Here is a 17,958-nt window from a genome sequence, read left to right as displayed (position 1 = left end):
ATTTAAGGACGTATTAATATTCTTAATGTTATGTAAGAAATATTGAAATATTTATGTTTTCAAGTTTTTTATGTTAAATATTTAATATTATTTTTCCAATTTTTTAGATAGCAAATTTAATTTAATTTATATAATAAAAAATTTAAAAATATGAAAACGCTAATTCCAAGAGACCTCAGCTGCCCGATTAACGCCTAGTATTTTTCACTATACTGATACTTTTTAATTGAGGCATCAGTTTAAAAAATAAACAATTCCTTTTTTTTTTACATGTATTGTTGAGTCTTATATATAATTTATTTTTCTGCAGTCCATGTTGAAAGTGAGAATCAGAATGAATGAAGTAGAAATGAATGACCGAGATGAGGCTTCAAGTTCCCTCTTTGAAGATTTTAATTTATTTTACAAATTACAACTCTAAAAAATGTCAATAGTTTATGATATTTTTATTTTTCTAACGAATTCGGTTATTTTACAAGAACTCCTTAGGGAGCATTCGTGCAAGATTCCTACACCAATATTTTTGTTATTTATTTCAAACAAATTTTTTTTGATAACTATTTTGAGTCTTATAAGAATTATTATATTATTTTATTTATTCAACTATTAGTTTTCCACCCTTACTTAAAAAAATAACAAATTCACATATCATATTGCTCTATTAGAAATTAAATATTCGCATTTTAATTATCTCAAACTCCAATAAATATCAAATTATTTTTATAAAAATAAATATATATTAGATTACCAAGTACCTTCTTACCATTCAAATTTTAACAAAAACAATATCTTTTGAAATTTTATATAATAATCCATTCAAATTGTAACAAAAACAATATCTTTTGAAATTTTATATAATAAAAGTTAAATGATAAATATTTATAGAGTAATTATATTATTCAGTTTATTTATATTTTTCAATTTAATTTATAAATAATATATTCAAATACCTCCCAACTAATAAGTTCATATTTATGTATAAAATTACATTTTCATGCATTGCACAGAATTTCAAACGAATCAATTACATTAAATTAAAATTTTTGATTTGCATATTTATAAGAGAAATTACTTTTAAGAGTATCTACTAATTCTTAATTGACTAATGAAGTGATAAGTCAATAAAATGGCTGAAAAGTCGGCTTGTACGGAATTATAAAATCTAACTTCTGCAATTTCTTTAACTCAATCCGAACTTTTACTGATATAATATCATCAATAGCTACATAAAACACCAATCTGTTTGATGATATTCTGAACCAAACGTAGTCTTGTGGACTTCGCTCATTGATGGCTACGCCCACGTAGGTAATCCCAATTTCGCTTTCTCTATACAAAACAATGCCGAAAAATTGGATCACACCAAATGAATTCACTTTCACTACATTAATTAAGGTGCCTTCGATGATTGCTGACGACGATACTAATAAGAAAATACCCATGTTGAGATTTTAGGGTTTCAACAAAACCTCATCTTTTATTCTTCACTAGTGGACATGTACTAGAAATTGAATGATGTCGAAGGACCAAGACGAGTTTTTGGTTCGATGGATTTGAAGAATGTTTGTATCATAGACTTAAGAAATGAAGCACTTGAACTTTTGAGAGAATTCAATTGTTTTACTGCAGGAAGGCCTAACCATTTCGAGAATTCAATTGCTTATGCACAACTTATGCTTGTTCTAACATGGAGAAGCTGATTATAAGGAAAGTTGCACACATGGAAATGATTCACGGTGGGCATGAGTCGAACGATGTTGTTGCTGCCGCGCTTGGAGACATGTATGCCAAAGCAGGGTGTTTTGGTTACTCGGACAAGGTGTTTAAACGCATCCCACATCTTTCTGTCATTCCATATACATCAATGGTTGTTGCTGCGGAAAATCACAGATTCAAGCATGATCACTCGATTTCTTCAAAGAGATGATCGATAAAGGACTTAAACCGAACCATGTAACTTTTCTAGGAGTTTTGCATGCTTGTAGCCACTCAGGACTAATAGAAAACATCTGAACTCAATGTCTAGTAGACACAGAGTGACCTTTTCAGCTAAAGCATTACACTTGTGTCGTCGACATGCAGAGTCAGATTGCCCGTAAAAACAAAGGCCAAATCGATTATTGTCAACCCCAACGAAGGGGCTCTACTTTAGGGCACATTGCTCTCCGCGCACAGACTTCAATGGGCGAGTAGATATAGTCGTTGATGTGAATAATCAGTGAATGCCCAAACTCTTCAGTCCGAAATGAAGCAAACCAGAGTGCACAAGGAAATATGCTGCAACCAGATTGAGATTAAGGAGTCAACGTACTGTGTTCCATGCAGGTGATTTATCATGTGAAGGAGGGGAAGAAATGTTGAGTTTGATGAAGGAACAATAGAGGAGAATGAAAGAGAAGGGTTATGTTGGAGGAAGCAAGGGTTTGGTGTTTATTAGACTGACTTCTGCCCAGTTCATTATTGTTCCAAAATGGTGAAATCGGCACGACGTTCAGCTTTTCCGCTTTGCCCTTAGATGCCACTCGCACCTGGACCTATAACAATTAATGAAGCAAGATCTCTGCCATAGCTCTTGGATCTTTGAACAGCTGCTTGTGTTCAGCAAGTTGAATACTGAGTTATCCACAGTATCAATGCCCTCTGTCAAATACAATGAACTGTCTATAATGATCAGAAAATTATTAAACGCGAAGTGCTGTGTATAATGTATTTTGCATACCTTTCTGCAGTGACTAATGAGCACCAGGAAATTCTCCTCGAAAACGAGCCACAATCATTCTTCTTCATTTGACAATTGAAGATACAGAAACGAAAACTTCAAACTGGAGGAGAGATAATAATTATAAAACCTACAGAAGGGTAAAATATCAATCACATTGTAAAAAAAATGAAAATGTTATATATAAACAGAAGCATTAAACAGTTAACCGAAACAAAAAACAATAAATGTAAACAGTTATGGATTCAATTGTATGCTTAACTATTTGATTCGGATTGATAAACACATGTACATTTAGAGACAAAACAGTCCTACCACCAAACAGGTAGTCCAACAAGTTAAAGAACTCAACAGGAATAGAATCCTGGAGATGGGATTAAAATACTTGATTACGGGAGAGCGAGGGACCTATCCGACAAAACAGTCCTGTTAATGCATGGTTTACTTACTGTACGTTAGACACAATAATATCAATAAATTCATGATTGAATAACATTAATTTATCTATCAGGTTTTTGTGGCTGCCATATTCAAGAGAAAACAAATATGCCCATCAAATCCAGATATGCTTCATGGGAACCAAAACAATGGGTCAAACACTAACATATTCAATGGAGCATTTATTGTTTTTTATTTCGGTTAATTGTTTACCTGCAGATTTAGTTAAAGAAAGCGGTATTAGGATGAGAGAAACTTACTCAATGTGGGAAACTGACTACAGATCAGCAAATCAATCCTGCACTGCACGGGTTATGGCCTCCATTGCCTGCTGAGCCAGATGTAAGACAAAATCAATGACTTTCTTGACTAATATAATACAAATCTAAATAAACAAAAACAAGAAGTTTCATTTACCAGTATTTTCGAGAATACGTTCGATGCTTTCAATCAGACAGATACGTCAGAATCCCCTTGTTTATATTCCAGTTGAAGCAGGAACTGTGGTGATACCTGGAAGAAATTAACTATTAACAATTGGTAATCCTCGGAACCAAACATCCTTGAGTTTGTTACTAAATATGATAACAAACTTTATATCAAAGCAATTGGGAACAGCGGGTATTCAAACTGACAGGAAAAGAACTAACCGCTAACTGGTCTTTGCGTTGTTGAGTGTAGTTAGGAGGCCAATTAGAATAGCTGCCTCTGTAATACTTGCACAAGAATTGCTTCTGGTTTTGGAATTTTTTCCCATGATTTCTTCTTCAGAATCTCCATGATTTCTTCTTTAATTTCTTTGTCTGTTAATGCCTCTACCCTCCTTGATTCATCAGCTGTTACTGTCACGAATAAAAGGTTTGATCCTGGATACTCATTCTCCAAATTCTGCATTTTAATTCATCTAATTCATCATCATCTTCTTCTATTAATCAATTCTATAATCAAAATATGAACAGTTACCTGCCAAATTGGATAGTATCCACGCCTGACATGAGTGTAGAGGAAGAACTCAGTTCCAGGGCCTACTGGCCAGAACTTGTAGGGAAATTTCAGGAATATCTTTGTGTATATTGGCAAGCTAAAATCTGTTATTGCAATTCTTTTCCATACCTGATCATACAACCAGAGAGATTATCGTTAATCATTGCACAAATTAAGGAAATTAAGTCATGATGATAGAGAAAAATGAAAGTAATTACTAGTAATTTAGGCTGGAACTCAATAAGGTCACTTTGCAGGACTCCAAGACTGACAGACACAATAACATACTTGAAATTGTATGTTGAACCATCCTCAGTTTTTATGGTAACTCCATTGTTTGAGTACCTTATCTCTTTAACTGCCTGCAGATTTGCGACCACAATTTCCGCCGTGATTAGAATTCGTGAACCAGCGACGGAACTTATGACTACGTTTGAAGTGCTTATGGATTACCTGATTTAGTTTAAGCCTGGGATCAGATGTCAAGGAGGAGAGGAACTGTTTGGCAAGATACAGAGCAATAACCTCATAACCTCTTGGATCAGCGACAAACTATTCATTTTCGCCGTGATCTACTAATTCATTCAGAGGATAAGTGTGCTTCAAACTTGTAACTCTTGGTGGCTCTGTATCTTCAAAATCATTGTGATATATATAAATCTACTACCATTTCAAGTGGATTTTATGGTACGCTGCAGAAAAATCATCATCTGTTAATTAACTATAATAAAATTAAATTGTAAGAGGTATGGCAGGAACATGTCAGGAAGCAGCCGTAGTTCAGTTCATCATACAATCATATTCTAGCCTGGCATGTGATTGTGTGAGCAGTCATAAAGGTTTACAATTAACTTTGTAAAAATTAATCTTGCAAATTAAGATTTACTAATTTTGGAATGTCTGAATTACAAACTATGATGTGGAAGTTTCTAGTTTAGCTATGGAGGTGTGGTCATCATCATTATTATTTGACTAATCACAGCTCTTTGATTTCATTGGATCTAAACCTTATTAATAAACTGTGTGTTTTTATCCTTACCAGACAACCAGTAATTTAAACCCCTTTAATCCTGGCCATTAACTAGGACTTTGTTGGTATCACTGTTCTAGTATTGTTTGCAGGAGAGCTGTTCAATTTAACTTTATCATATATAAGTTTTGATCCAAGGTTATTCATTAAGCCAATAATTTGGAATACTGAATTAGATTCAAAAGGTGCAATTTATTCACAATGAAATGAGAGAATAGAAAATTACACAAATATTTAGATTTGGGCCAGGTCCAATCCAACTTATCACTTAACTATCTTGTCCAATTTCCAATCTGCACTATATTTATATCGGCTTGAATTACGGGAACTAATTCTCAAGTTCAACTAACCCTCCCCACTAATATATTCATATAAAAAAGATAATAAATTGAAAAAAAAATTTAATTATGATTATGAGAAACCAAGGTGGATGCTTCCATGTGGAGTTTGATTATAGCGGTAAGCGCATCCAATTTCAATACGAAACTCAATGAACATAATCTTTGATAAAGAAAAAATATGTGAAGTAGCGCAATAGCCGTCGACAAATTCTAAATTCAACTCATTTTATGTTTGGACTTAAACAGGTAAGATTCAGACCAAGTGTCAAATATATAACATGTAATGTTCAAATCTAATCTATGAAGAACGGATTTGGGCAGATGGGCCATGAACAGGACTAGAAATATTAAACACTTAGCAGTCAATACTCAAAATTCAGCTAGATTTAGCACAAACACTGGCTTGTATGATCATAAGAATTATTTCAAAAGATAATTTAGTTTGCAGAAGAGGTTTTGATGAAAAGGTAGGATCAAAATAAGCCCATGCCAAATAATATTAAATGTATGTTTTAATCCTTATTCAATGTTATAAGAAGCTAAAGAACATTATAGTAAGCAAAGAAATGTTATTTATAAAAATCTTTAGTACCTTATATTTACTTACTGGCAAAGTTTAGCTGTTATACTATATGCCCCGGTCTGCCAACCTCATTGCTAGTTTCTAGGAGAGAAGCTCTATGAATAAACTTCCGAGCAGCTTGGAAGTTTGTTTCATTACTTTCAAAATCACACCCCGAGTCCTGAAAAGTAATCAAAGCACAGCAACGATATAGCTTCTTTTTCCAAGTGATAGTACCACATATGCATAACAAATTATTTAAATAAGATTCAAAAATTCAATAGAAGAAATAACGAACCTTAAGAATATCTGCATAATCTCTCAACTTTTTGCCCTTTTAAGTATACCGTTGTCACAACCTGGGACCAGGTTCCCCCGAGGACCCATATCCCGCTTTCTGCTGTCCAGAATTAGTCCTGTTGACATGGACCTTCACATCCTTACAAAACTTATTGCTAGGCTTATCAGGAATGTTGTGTTTAACATTATTTATCCTTTTAGGCGGGGGTGCACGGGATCTAAGGTCAACCTCTCCCTCCTTTGATGAACTTGAAGTGGCTCTCATTGAAAGTTGTGCAAGTCCCAGATGTTGTTGAGAAGTAAAATTTCCTCTATTTTTCTGTAGTGGCTGGTCTTTATGAATACGCCTTTCAGCATTCACTCCATCTACAGCATGATCTTGACTTCCCCATGAAGAAACCTTGAGTTTCTTTACCACCTCCTCCTTTTTGATTAATTTCCCCCTGCTGTTATTCCCAGTGGCAGTGCTGTCAAGGCCATTCTGATCACCTTGCCACTCTATCAATTTTCTTTTCTTCACATTCAAGGATGATGAAATCTGAGATTGGTTGCAGAGATTCTTCACAGGGACGGGTAATCTTTCCTTCGCATCACATCTCACATCCCGTGAAGAGGAGCACTCGGTTGATTTTAGTATGTGTTTATCTGAGAGATCTATTTTAATTTTTTTAGGATTCCCAGATCCATAGTGCTCAGCCTCCCTCTTGTTTTTCATCTTTACTAGCTTGGTGTTTCCTGCTGATAAACATACAAAACAAGCACATAAATATTAGGTTTGGATTCTGACAAGTAAATGGAAAGTCAGTTATAAAATGAACTTGTTACCTTCACCCAGAGGATTTCGTTTCACTTCTGCAACCAAGTTTTGAGATTTACTCAAAGTATAAAATCTAGATTTGTTCACTAGATTTGCTTCTGCAGGAGGCTGGTTCATATTGTTCCGGCTTCTGCTTTTCACAGATTCCTGCAAGTGATTATTCAGGGAGTTTGATGACCGCATCATGCCACTGCTGATACCTTCCTTTGCTATTTCCTTCAAGCCATGTTTCTTCTTTGCCTGTGTAGGCCCTGCAAGGGAATTAAGACTCTGAAGGGTGTGATTTACATGTTGGACATGCACTCCTGATGTAGTTCTGCTGGTATCATTTTGCATCCTTTTTTGATACACAGCATCGAGAGCTTTTGTTGTCTCCCCCTCATCGATGAGAGCTTTTGTTGTCTCCTCCTCACTGATGTCACACCGGTTCTTTCCAGGCCTATATCACAATGCCAAAAAGTTTATGAATCAGCACAAAGATGTCTATATTGCAGGAGATATCTTCTAAACATCCACTTTTCTTTCAAAATGTCTAAATCATTTAATCTCGACTTTTGCCAGCCCTTTTGATCTATTTATAAGAATTCAAGTCAAGCAACACAGCTTTTCCATCTAAAAGAACATAAACTCAGAAGATCTTACCTTTTCACAAATTTACAAGGTAAGACTTTAGGCAAACAAATTAACATTTATAAACCAACCAAATTAAGAGGATCTAGACTTAGTTGAGTTAATTCAAGTATACAGATACATATTCAAAAAAAGAAAGGGTTTTCAAACGAAAACAATCCATGGTTTATACAATTGCATCTCATGTTTATAAGTCAAGCAAAGTAGTAAAGGAACTTACAGCCAGTTAAGCATACTGCACAGCCACTTCTTAGGGAGGTGCTCAGGCAATGTGTCATAGGGTAACAACCGCCATTTCTGACAACTGTCACAACAGACCCAGTGGTCCAATATAAGTCCAGGATTTGGGTTTGGAGCTGGTGGCGCCACTTCAGAAGCAAGTGAATTTCCAGCTGCATTTTTGCTACTCTTGGACCTATGCAACTTCTTGCCCTGTGATAATGCCCTTTCCTTAGCAGAAGACGTCAAGAATTTATCCTGTACACAAAATGCAGCTTGCTGAACAACCTTGTGTTTTGAAGGAGCAAGTGATCCACGTGGAAGATCTTCCTTGTTTCCAGATGCATTAGAGGAAGGAGCATGAGCTTTACTTTTCTTTGAAAGTTTACCCACTAAAGAAACAGACTCTTTTGCCAACAAGGTAGAACTGGTTTGACCACGCTTCAGGAATGGGACAGGTTTAACGTTCCTCGAGAATATCTTCTTTTCCTTGAGGCAAAGGAGATTTTCTTGAAGAGGCGATATTAAGGCACCACCCGGAACTGGAAAGGAGGTCATTATCTGTTTTCGGTACAAACATAGGCAGATAACTTTTAGTTCATCAATTAATATAAAGATATCTGTGAAGAAAACATCAAATAAGCAAAAAAGACAAACCTTAAGAATGCTAGTAGGAGATTCATCAGCAGTTTTTTGTGATGGCTTTCCACCACTTCCCTTGTTGAGTCTTTGTGTGCTACAATTTCTTTCTCGAGTCTTTGGATAAGACCAATCAGAGCTCCTTGGAGAAGATCGTAAAAATGAGCCATAATCATCATATTTAGCCGCTGAAAGGAAAAATGTCCACCCATCATTATCGATATATAAAAATATCTCACCCTTACTTGTATGGATCTTGAACAACATCTATTTGGAGTCACTTACCCAATTCCTCTTTAGTAACCTCACCGGCAAAATCGTTTTGAAAATGGCCCAAGACATTTTGAATCCTCTCATCCTTTAGCAAAACAAATAAACTTTGATTGAGTTGCACAATATGATAAGTAATACATGAAAAGTGCAGACCATATTCAAATTTACAAATCATCATTTCCTCCTTTTATGTTTTTTTCAAAACCCACAAATAATTCATTTTAATGTTTTCTTTACAACCAACAGAATCAATAATTGCTTTTAAGTCATAAACCTATGCAGTTGCATATATATTAAGTAAAATAGTTAATTATAAGTTTTGCCAGTAGAGGGATGTACAAATAGTTTATAATTCATTAATGGCCTTACTAATGTAATAAGAAGTAAAATCATGGGTTACCCACTCTTTTAACAGGATTCTTGTAAAATCTCATCTATATATAAAATCCAATTTGGATTCATTACTCCTACTCCCTTTGTTTCTTAAGCATTGCATATAATATTTTCGTTAGAGGCTCATAATTTTATCTCAAAGTGTTGTTATGTTGAGAATGCTGTTCAAATTGCAAAACTAGAGTGATTAAAGTGTTTTTGTGCCTTTAGAGTGGATAAATGCTTGTCACTGTCATGAGATATTATAACACAAGTGTATGTATGACAAAGAAATAGCTTGCCTATTTCTAACCAAACAATTGACTGTTAATAGATCAGTTCCGTTTCCTTTATGTGTTTTCTATTAGAGAATATATTAGTTAATAGACCATGTATCTTACTGTTATCTACTACTAACTAATATATTCTCTAATATTTTCATTCCAGCATTGTCTTCCTTTATGTGTTTTCAAGCTCTTTCGCATTTTCCTATTTCGCATTTTCCTTAATAGGATCAATCATCATTTTGACTTCATACAAGATCATATTTCTTTCCTTCATGTGTAGTGTATCCCATCAAAGATATATGAGACAGAGCCCCAAGCGACACTGTTTTGAAGTCACAGGCATTGCACGTCCGATAGTAACATTTCAATCTCAAATTCAAACTTAGACTAAACAATTTTTCATTTCTAATTTCTAACTTCTTACCTAATTAATAATATACATAACTAGGTAGCAAGTAGCCTAACTTTTAAAAGACTATGACTATAATTTAAAGTCTAAACTTTATGTATTTTGTTTGGCTCTATTCTTATCCTTATCCTTGTTAGAGTTTATTACATACTCTATAAATATTCAGATTATTGACATCTTATATATGGAGGCTATTTTTTTTTTTTTTTTTTTTTTTTGCTTCTTCTTTTTGTTCAAAATTTTAATTTTTTACCTCTTAATTACTTCTATTTATGATTGACATTCATGAGAAATGCATTATTTAGTGGATAGGACTTTGATATTTTTATTTCATCCTGAAAATAGAAGACATATGATATTTAAGAATGATGATTTGATCATATAAGAACTAAATATTAACAATAATCAAAGTTCAAAAACTAAATTTCACTAAATCAAAAGTAATGAAACTTCAGATTTGGTTAAGTTTAAATACCAAAATAGTATTTTATAGTGATTACATAGGAATATACGTCTTTATTATAATTTATATCCATTGAAACACTACTAGATAGCAGGGTGAATTTCATAAAACTGAAAAATTAGACCAACCCCCTATTTCGCATTTTCCTTAATAGGATCAATCATCATTTTCTAGAACCCAAGTGATGCCAGACTCATAAAAAAAAAATCATAACAAATAGTTATCAATCCAAATGTTATGGAGGCACCACTAGTGTAACAAATGTCATTGGTGTCCGCCGTTTTGGGCCATTTGCGTTGGCTTTTTAGCCACCTAAAAGCCCAAGATGCAGATGGCTTGCGTCAACCATTGGCCGATGCGAATGGGTGAAGCGTTTTCATCGGCCGGCTTTCTCTTTAAGGGCGGATGCAAATGCTCCTTTTTTAAAAAAATTATATAAAATTATATATTGCCAACTAAGAATACAGAATAAGATTTTAATTAAATTAACCAAGACAATTAGATTAGATTTACACTAGTAAGAAGCAGTTTGCGCTTAAAAGATAAAAAAGAACCTAAGTTTAGTTGTCAATTCAAAAAAGAGAATTAGAATTGGAATTATTTAGAGAAGCAGCAAGCATGACATAAACAGGGACATAGGAAAAGGCAGTGAAATTGCCCTCAATGCTCACTAAGAACAAATATAATGATTCAAGTGCTTGCTCATATTATGCATTAATTGCTCAGGTAATATTGTCATAATAAAGTTCATTGGAGGACATCATTTTCAAATGAAACCCTTACAATGTAAGAGAGAGTAACATCAGGGTTCATGTTAATGTCCTCATGGGGAATCTCCCCTTCCTCAAGCTCATGATTAGCAGGGTTCATCTCCACACTCTCAAAGAAAAAAAACTTAAGCCTAACACAAAGCACTGAAGGTATCTAGAATCAAATCAAAAGTCGGAAGGGTGATTGGCAAATAAATCCATGGTTTTATATGGATTTTACAAATTCAAAGACGTCAAAGATTTGAATTTAAACTTTTGGTAACTATTAATTCCTGTAATCAAACGTTTTCAAAGTCAAAACAAAAATTAAGGAGTAATTAGATTGTAACGTTTACCTCATTCTCTTTAGTATTTCCATATTTGTTCTTCCTTGATTGCGCAGACTAAACGAGTGAAAGTTGCCTTTCTCGAGCTTCTTCGACGTTACTCATTGTTGCCTATTTAGCTAATTTTCCCGTTGTTGCCAAATTCTGCGTTGTTGTTAGGGTTTACATGTTCAAATTTGCTTGAATTAAGGGAGGGCAAAGGATGGAATATGAACTAAAAACCTTGCCTTTATTTTATTCCTGTACCCATATATATGCAGGGCGGTCTTAAACATTTATGGGACCCTGTGCTAAATGAAAAAATTGGACCTTATTCATTAGGAAAAAAAAAAATTGATAGAAATTGGGACGAGACAGAACTTGGGCGGGATGAGCATTCGAGGTCCAAGAACTGACAAACCCACAAAAATAAAACACAAAAATACTTTAACGTTAAGGTTTGACATAATAAATATAACAAAAATAATTTAATTAGATATTGTATAATAATAATAACAACAAAAAATTAGATCCTCTTAAACTATTAGGCTTTAGATATTTCCTGAATAAGTAACATTCACTCAATTTTGAACATAATAAATAATAATAAAATTATTTAAATATTGTATAATAAAAAGATTAGGCCCTTTAAATTTGGGGGCCGGTGCGGTAGCACACTTTGCACACCCTCTCCTACTCCCCTGTATATATAGTATAAATTATTTCATTTTTTTTGTTTGTTTTTTTAATAAATAATAATAATAATAATAATAAGGAAATAAATAATTAATGAAAAACGCTAATAAAAATCGATGGAAATTGGGAGCTCGTGTTTTGAATTTACGAGGGTCGGTCCATTTTCTTTATTGGGTTTTTCCACATTTTCAAACTACTGAGACAAGCAGTCGTTTCTAGCTTTTTCCATTGGGTTCTGGACCGTGATTCTGTACGACACGACGTGGGGTCCACCTGCAACATATTTAAAATTTATTTCATTTAGTAGTTTATATCAAAAGATAAAACTTAAAATTATTAAAAATAAAAATAAAATTAATCAGCTTATAAAAATTAGATTTTAAGGATAAGGTGTACCCATAACGTTTATAGACATGAGTAAAACTATCTCTAACGTCGGTTAGTTGGGTTAATTTTAGACATTATTATAAAAAAAAAATTGTACTTTATTCTCCATTAATTACACATAAGTTGATTCTAAAAAAATTATAATTTTTTGTAATTTAATACTAGAATTGGAGATTAATATTTTTAAATTCGATAAAATATTTGAATTTTTTTTATTCGACTCGTACAAAATACAGTATATTTTAAACTATCATATGATGAGAAATTGAGGTCGGTCGGCCCTAGATTTACTGAGCTTCGATGTCTGCACTAAGAGTATAAAGATTTTCATCCTTTACCATGAGGTGAGATCTCCCGATTTATAGGTTTTTAGCTTGAGGTATTTAAGACTGTGTTTTTCTTATACCAAAAAAAAATTATTTCATTTAGTTATGCCAAAAAAAACTATTTCCTTTAGTAGTTTATATCAAAAGATAAAACTTAAAATTATTAAAAATAAATAAAATAAAAATAATCAACTTATAAAAATTAGATTTTAGGGATAAGGTGTAAAATACCCCTAACGTTATAGACATGAGTAATACTATTTCTAATGTTGGTAAGTTTGGTCAATTTTAGACATTATTATAAAGGGAAATTAATTTATTAGTCTCTATATTTTGATAAAACACATTGTTTAGTCCTTGTATTTTCAAAAACATACGGTAAAGTCTCTAACATTTTTCTCGGTGAACTGTTTAGTCCCTGCCGTTAGACTCTCATGAAGATTCTGTTAGTCAATTTGGATTTGCGTTCTTCTTTTTCTTTATTTTCTTTTCCTTTAAACTCTAATGCATCCGAAATCAACTTTGAGTATTCTTGTTCTTGATTTTCTTCTTAATCGTTCAAATTTGTAAGCATTGGGTCTGTTTTTTTTCTTGTTCTCCATACAAATAGCTTCTTCTTCTAAATTGGATTTCCTCTTCTGAAGTTTGAAGGTAAATAGTAAAGAGTAGTTTAGTCATTCCCGAAGTCATAAACGGTAAAAAATCTAACAAACAGACGGAACGACTAAACAGTTCACTGAGAAAAATGTTAGGGACCTTACCATGTGTTTTTGAAAATACAATGACTAAATAGTGTGTTTCATCAAAATATAGGGACTAATAAATTAATTACCCTATTATAAAACACAAATATTTTGTTCTTTATTCTCCACTAATTACACATAAGTTGATTCTAAAAAAATCATAATTTTTTGTGATTTAATACTAGAATTGGAGAATAATATTTTTAAATTCAGAAAAATATTTGAATTTTTTTATTCGACTCGTACAAAATACATTATGTTTTGAACTATCATATGATGAAAAAATGAGGTCAGTCGGTCCTGGGTATACTGAGTTTCGATGTCTGCAGCGAGAGTACAAAGATTTTCCATCCTTTACCATGGGGTGAGATCCCCTGATTTATAGGTTTTTAGCCTGAGGCGTTTAAGGTTGTGTTTTTCTTATACTTTAATACTTTATTAAAGACGTGTTTTAACAGCATAAACAAAATGAAATGCATAAAACCATATTGCAAAAATCACTCATATAGATTAAAGTTAAAGAAATTATTACTTGTCACTACAAAATGGGAGACGTTCCCGTTGATAGTTTGATTTTTCTCGGGCTTGGGATTATGAGGTAAAAATCGAGCTCCCTCTATTTTACACTTGCAAAATGAGAACCGAGTTGAGCCTGCAATATCCGAAATAATATAGCCTACACCCTACAATCAACCCTTAACCAAAATCAACAGGAGGATGGCAACTCCTTTTATGTTCTTCAGTGTTCTTGGTGTTCTTAGTTTTAGAAATAGTATTGGAGGCTTAAAGAAAGATCCATTCATTAGCTTAACCCTAAGTTATTTTTAATAAGCCTTATATAGTAACCAATTAACATTTTAATTAATTAAACCAAAAAATAAAATAATTGGCTTCTAAAACGGCTTAAACGACTCCTGGATTTCAACGAGTGATTTGAATATTATGAGTAAATAAATAAATAAATACTTAAAGTAAAGTGACATGACATGGGATAATCAAGTACAATCCTATAAAAGTTCTAAACTTTTACAAAATTGAAAAGGCTTCATTTTTTTGCTCCAATTCCAAGTCTAGGTGTGGGCTTCTAAGTTTTGGCTTTCTATTTCGTCTTATATTACATAATATAGAACCTGCTAATCTAAGAAAAGAAATTATAAAATATTGAAACGACGCGCAAGCTATATTTGTAAGCTTGTAAATTACGACCCATCAATTCTAAAGCATAAACCCTTATCACTCACATGGCATATTACACATCAATACCTTTTTGTTTTACCAATTAAAACATATCATGACCGAGTTCGAAATTTCACAAATAGAATCTCTAAAGATCATTCAATGATTTACTTATCCCACAAATAAAGTTCTTGTTGGTTAGTGTCGTGGTTCACGTTATATGGGTAATCTGGCGTGCTAGGAATTATAATCTATTCCAATACACTCTCCCAAATATTCACACATCTCTCACGCTTTTATGGGCCCAGATTCGACAGTTAGACATAGTGGGAAAGGGGACGGTATGGAACTCTGTGGTAGAACGAAAAATTCTGCACTCCCGAGCCCTTAATCCGAGGCTATCACGAGCTCCGCGCATAATCCCCGTGCGATGGCAACCTCCTCTGCACGACTGGATTAAGGCGAATACAGACGCCTCGGTGATGTCGGCGTCATTAACCGCGGGGTGCGATGGTATCTTTAGGGATGATAGGGGCAGAACTTGTGGTGCGTTTGCCTTCCCATCCGAGCTCCCGTTTGCCCATATGGCAGAACTTCAGGCGATAATCACTGCGATTCGGCACGCTCATTATCGTGGCTGGTGTAATGTCTGGCTGGAAAGTGACTCAACTTACGCTATTTCGATTCTACGGGCCCGTTCGAAAATCGTCCCTCGGCAACTCTGAACTGCCTGGAATCAGTGCCTCCGCATTCTTCCCACGATGAACTTGGCAATTTCGCACGTCTTCCGCGAGGGTAATAGAGTGGCAGACCTCCTCGCCAACTATGGTCGCATATACATTACCGAGCACTGGTGGGACTCGACACCGGACTTCTGTCGCAGCTTGGTCAGTGATAACAAATCCGGCCGGGTCTCTTACCGGTTTAGTAGTTAGTTTCTGGCATGTAACTGTTTTACTGTTTTCTTCATTTTTTCATTGTTTCATTCTTTTGTAACTTTTATTTTTCCATTTTAATAAATCGGGTCAGGGTTTTTCTAGGTACATAGGGGTGCCGACCTAGTTGGGATGTCCTGCTGCCTAGTTCCCCCCTCCTCGCTCTTAAATAAAAAAAATTCAATGATTTACTTATCCAATAAGTAGTTCTTTTATGACACTAGAATTATCTATGCCTTAGAAACATTGCTAGTTCATTTCCTTTAAAATGTATTCCACGTGTTTTACTAGAAACATTTACTTTAACCTCACCAATTTGTTAATCCAATTAACAAAACTTAAATTAGGATTTATATTGTATCATATCTAACATGGGTTAATTAGATTAACTTTGGCCTTAAAAGTGGGCCTAGCCCAATAAATAATATAATATCTAATATTATATCCATTTACAATTACATATATAAATATTTTATATATATCAATGACATTTTATACATGAATAAAATTGGAAACGAGACGATTATTACGTGGTGACAACTTTCTAAAGTCGATAGTTGCATAAGATATGTAAGCAACAACCTTTGAACATTCCCTTATGAAAACATATTTACTTTATTGGCTAACCAGTAGACGTGATGTCCTTGAACTATTATGTTGTTTGTGTAAACGATGATATACTCCACATATATACAAACATAACATGTTTTTTTAGTTCTCATGGTTATATTCGGTACGGTCATGAATATCTCCTAGTTCAATGAGAGTTTTAGAGAACTAAACCCCATTAGTCTCCTTTGAAGCAACTCCACTTCACTCTTACATATGTATTTCTCTTGCTAAAAAACCCATAAAGAATCATTAAAAACAGGGTAAATTTCATCAATAGTGTACAACATCTGCCCCATTTTACACTTTGGTGTACAACCTTTATTTTGTCTCACTAATATATACGAACTTGTAGGTGACCTCCCATTTTGGTGTATAGCCGGTTAAAATGACCGGTCAACGCCAGTCAACGCGCCACCTCATCCCCACCCCATGTACAATGACTAAAATACCCTTATCCCTAAAAAAATAAAAATACACTCTCTCTTCCCCTCTCTCTCTCTCATGCTTCCATACATTATAGTTCTTCCTCATCCCAAATCAAACTTGAAATTTTATAATTAAAAAACTTTTTCTATTAATCTATTATTTACATAAACTCAAGTGGGATTAAGTTTTTTTTCAAATTTGATCATCTAGGTGAGGAAAAAGTAGTGGCCTTTGAACTGGGTTTTCCAAAATAACGAAGAACCAAGTCGATTTAGAGCTCCTCAGATTTGATTATGCGATTGGTTTCTATTAATTGTTTGTTGTTTAATTTAGGCCATTGGAGAGAAACGATGCAGTGATGAATTGAGAGAAAAACAGGAAAGTGTTCATACACAAAGGAAATTGCCAGATCTTCATTCTGTTAGCCCCAAATCCTTTATCAAATCCAAACTCAAAAATCCAAATCTCTTGTGAAGCATCTGAATAAACAAGTATTTTGTTATCTTCCTGAACTTATTCATCATTTTTTCAACCGCAACATCATACCCAAGTACTAAAACTTTTGCTGATGATAAAATTCCATATCTAACTTCAAATTCTGAATAAAAAACGAGACTTACCTCATATAGACAGGGAATTTGAGCATAAACAATTAAGTAAACAAAAAAGAAAAGGAAAAAGGGAAAAGCAGGGGATAATGACTAGAAAATAATCAAAACAATCCAAATTGAATGGTTGAGTTACTGGATTTCATATTTTTTAGCGATAGAAAATAGAGAAATAAAGGAAATGAAAGCGGAGGGAAAAAAGCAATACATGAGTGCGTTGATGAATCTGTGCACATGGTAACTGTGATGAATGAAAGCTTTGATAATGGAGGAATTAGACATAGAAAGTAGAGCTTAGAGAGAGAAAGGGAGAGATGGGAGTTTCAAAGAAGGAGATAAGGTATTTTAGTAATTAATAAGGAATAGGGATAATTTAGTAATTGTATAAGAGGTGGGTCCCACGTTTTTATTGGGAGAGATGAAAACTTGGATGAGGTGGCGCGTTGACTGGCGTTGACCGGTCATTTTAACCGGCTATACACCAAAGTGGG

General features: G+C 33.8%; 1 protein-coding gene across 7 annotated transcripts; it reads right to left on the bottom strand.

Annotated features, from left to right (window-relative positions):
• Positions 1-1,009: 1,009 nt before the first annotated feature.
• Positions 1,010-11,775, bottom strand: LOC136219946 (cysteine-tryptophan domain-containing zinc finger protein 7). Of its 7 annotated transcripts, none has more exons than XM_066007554.1 (15): positions 11,589-11,775; positions 8,965-9,037; positions 8,698-8,867; positions 8,042-8,601; positions 7,200-7,630; positions 6,373-7,112; positions 6,105-6,255; positions 4,595-4,833; positions 4,360-4,503; positions 4,121-4,270; positions 3,808-4,045; positions 3,575-3,670; positions 3,418-3,488; positions 2,720-2,849; positions 1,010-2,657 (listed from the first exon to the last, which is right to left on the bottom strand). In XM_066007554.1, exons 4-6 carry the CDS (start codon positions 8,596-8,598, stop codon positions 6,427-6,429), a joined length of 1,674 nt encoding a protein of 557 aa, XP_065863626.1. In that variant the 5' UTR covers positions 8,599-8,601; positions 8,698-8,867; positions 8,965-9,037; positions 11,589-11,775; the 3' UTR covers positions 1,010-2,657; positions 2,720-2,849; positions 3,418-3,488; positions 3,575-3,670; positions 3,808-4,045; positions 4,121-4,270; positions 4,360-4,503; positions 4,595-4,833; positions 6,105-6,255; positions 6,373-6,426. The 7 variants fall into 7 exon arrangements, with proteins under 7 accessions (XP_065863626.1, XP_065863624.1, XP_065863628.1 ...); XM_066007552.1 differs by having other exon boundaries at positions 1,010-2,640; XM_066007556.1 differs by having other exon boundaries at positions 1,010-2,640; positions 3,418-3,485.
• Between the last annotated feature and the right edge of the window lie 6,183 nt (positions 11,776-17,958).

Source organism: Euphorbia lathyris, chromosome 2 (genome assembly GCF_963576675.1).
Source record: "Euphorbia lathyris chromosome 2, ddEupLath1.1, whole genome shotgun sequence".
Taxonomy (NCBI): Eukaryota; Viridiplantae; Streptophyta; class Magnoliopsida; order Malpighiales; family Euphorbiaceae; genus Euphorbia; species Euphorbia lathyris.
This window is presented reverse-complemented; position numbering and strand designations above follow the sequence as displayed.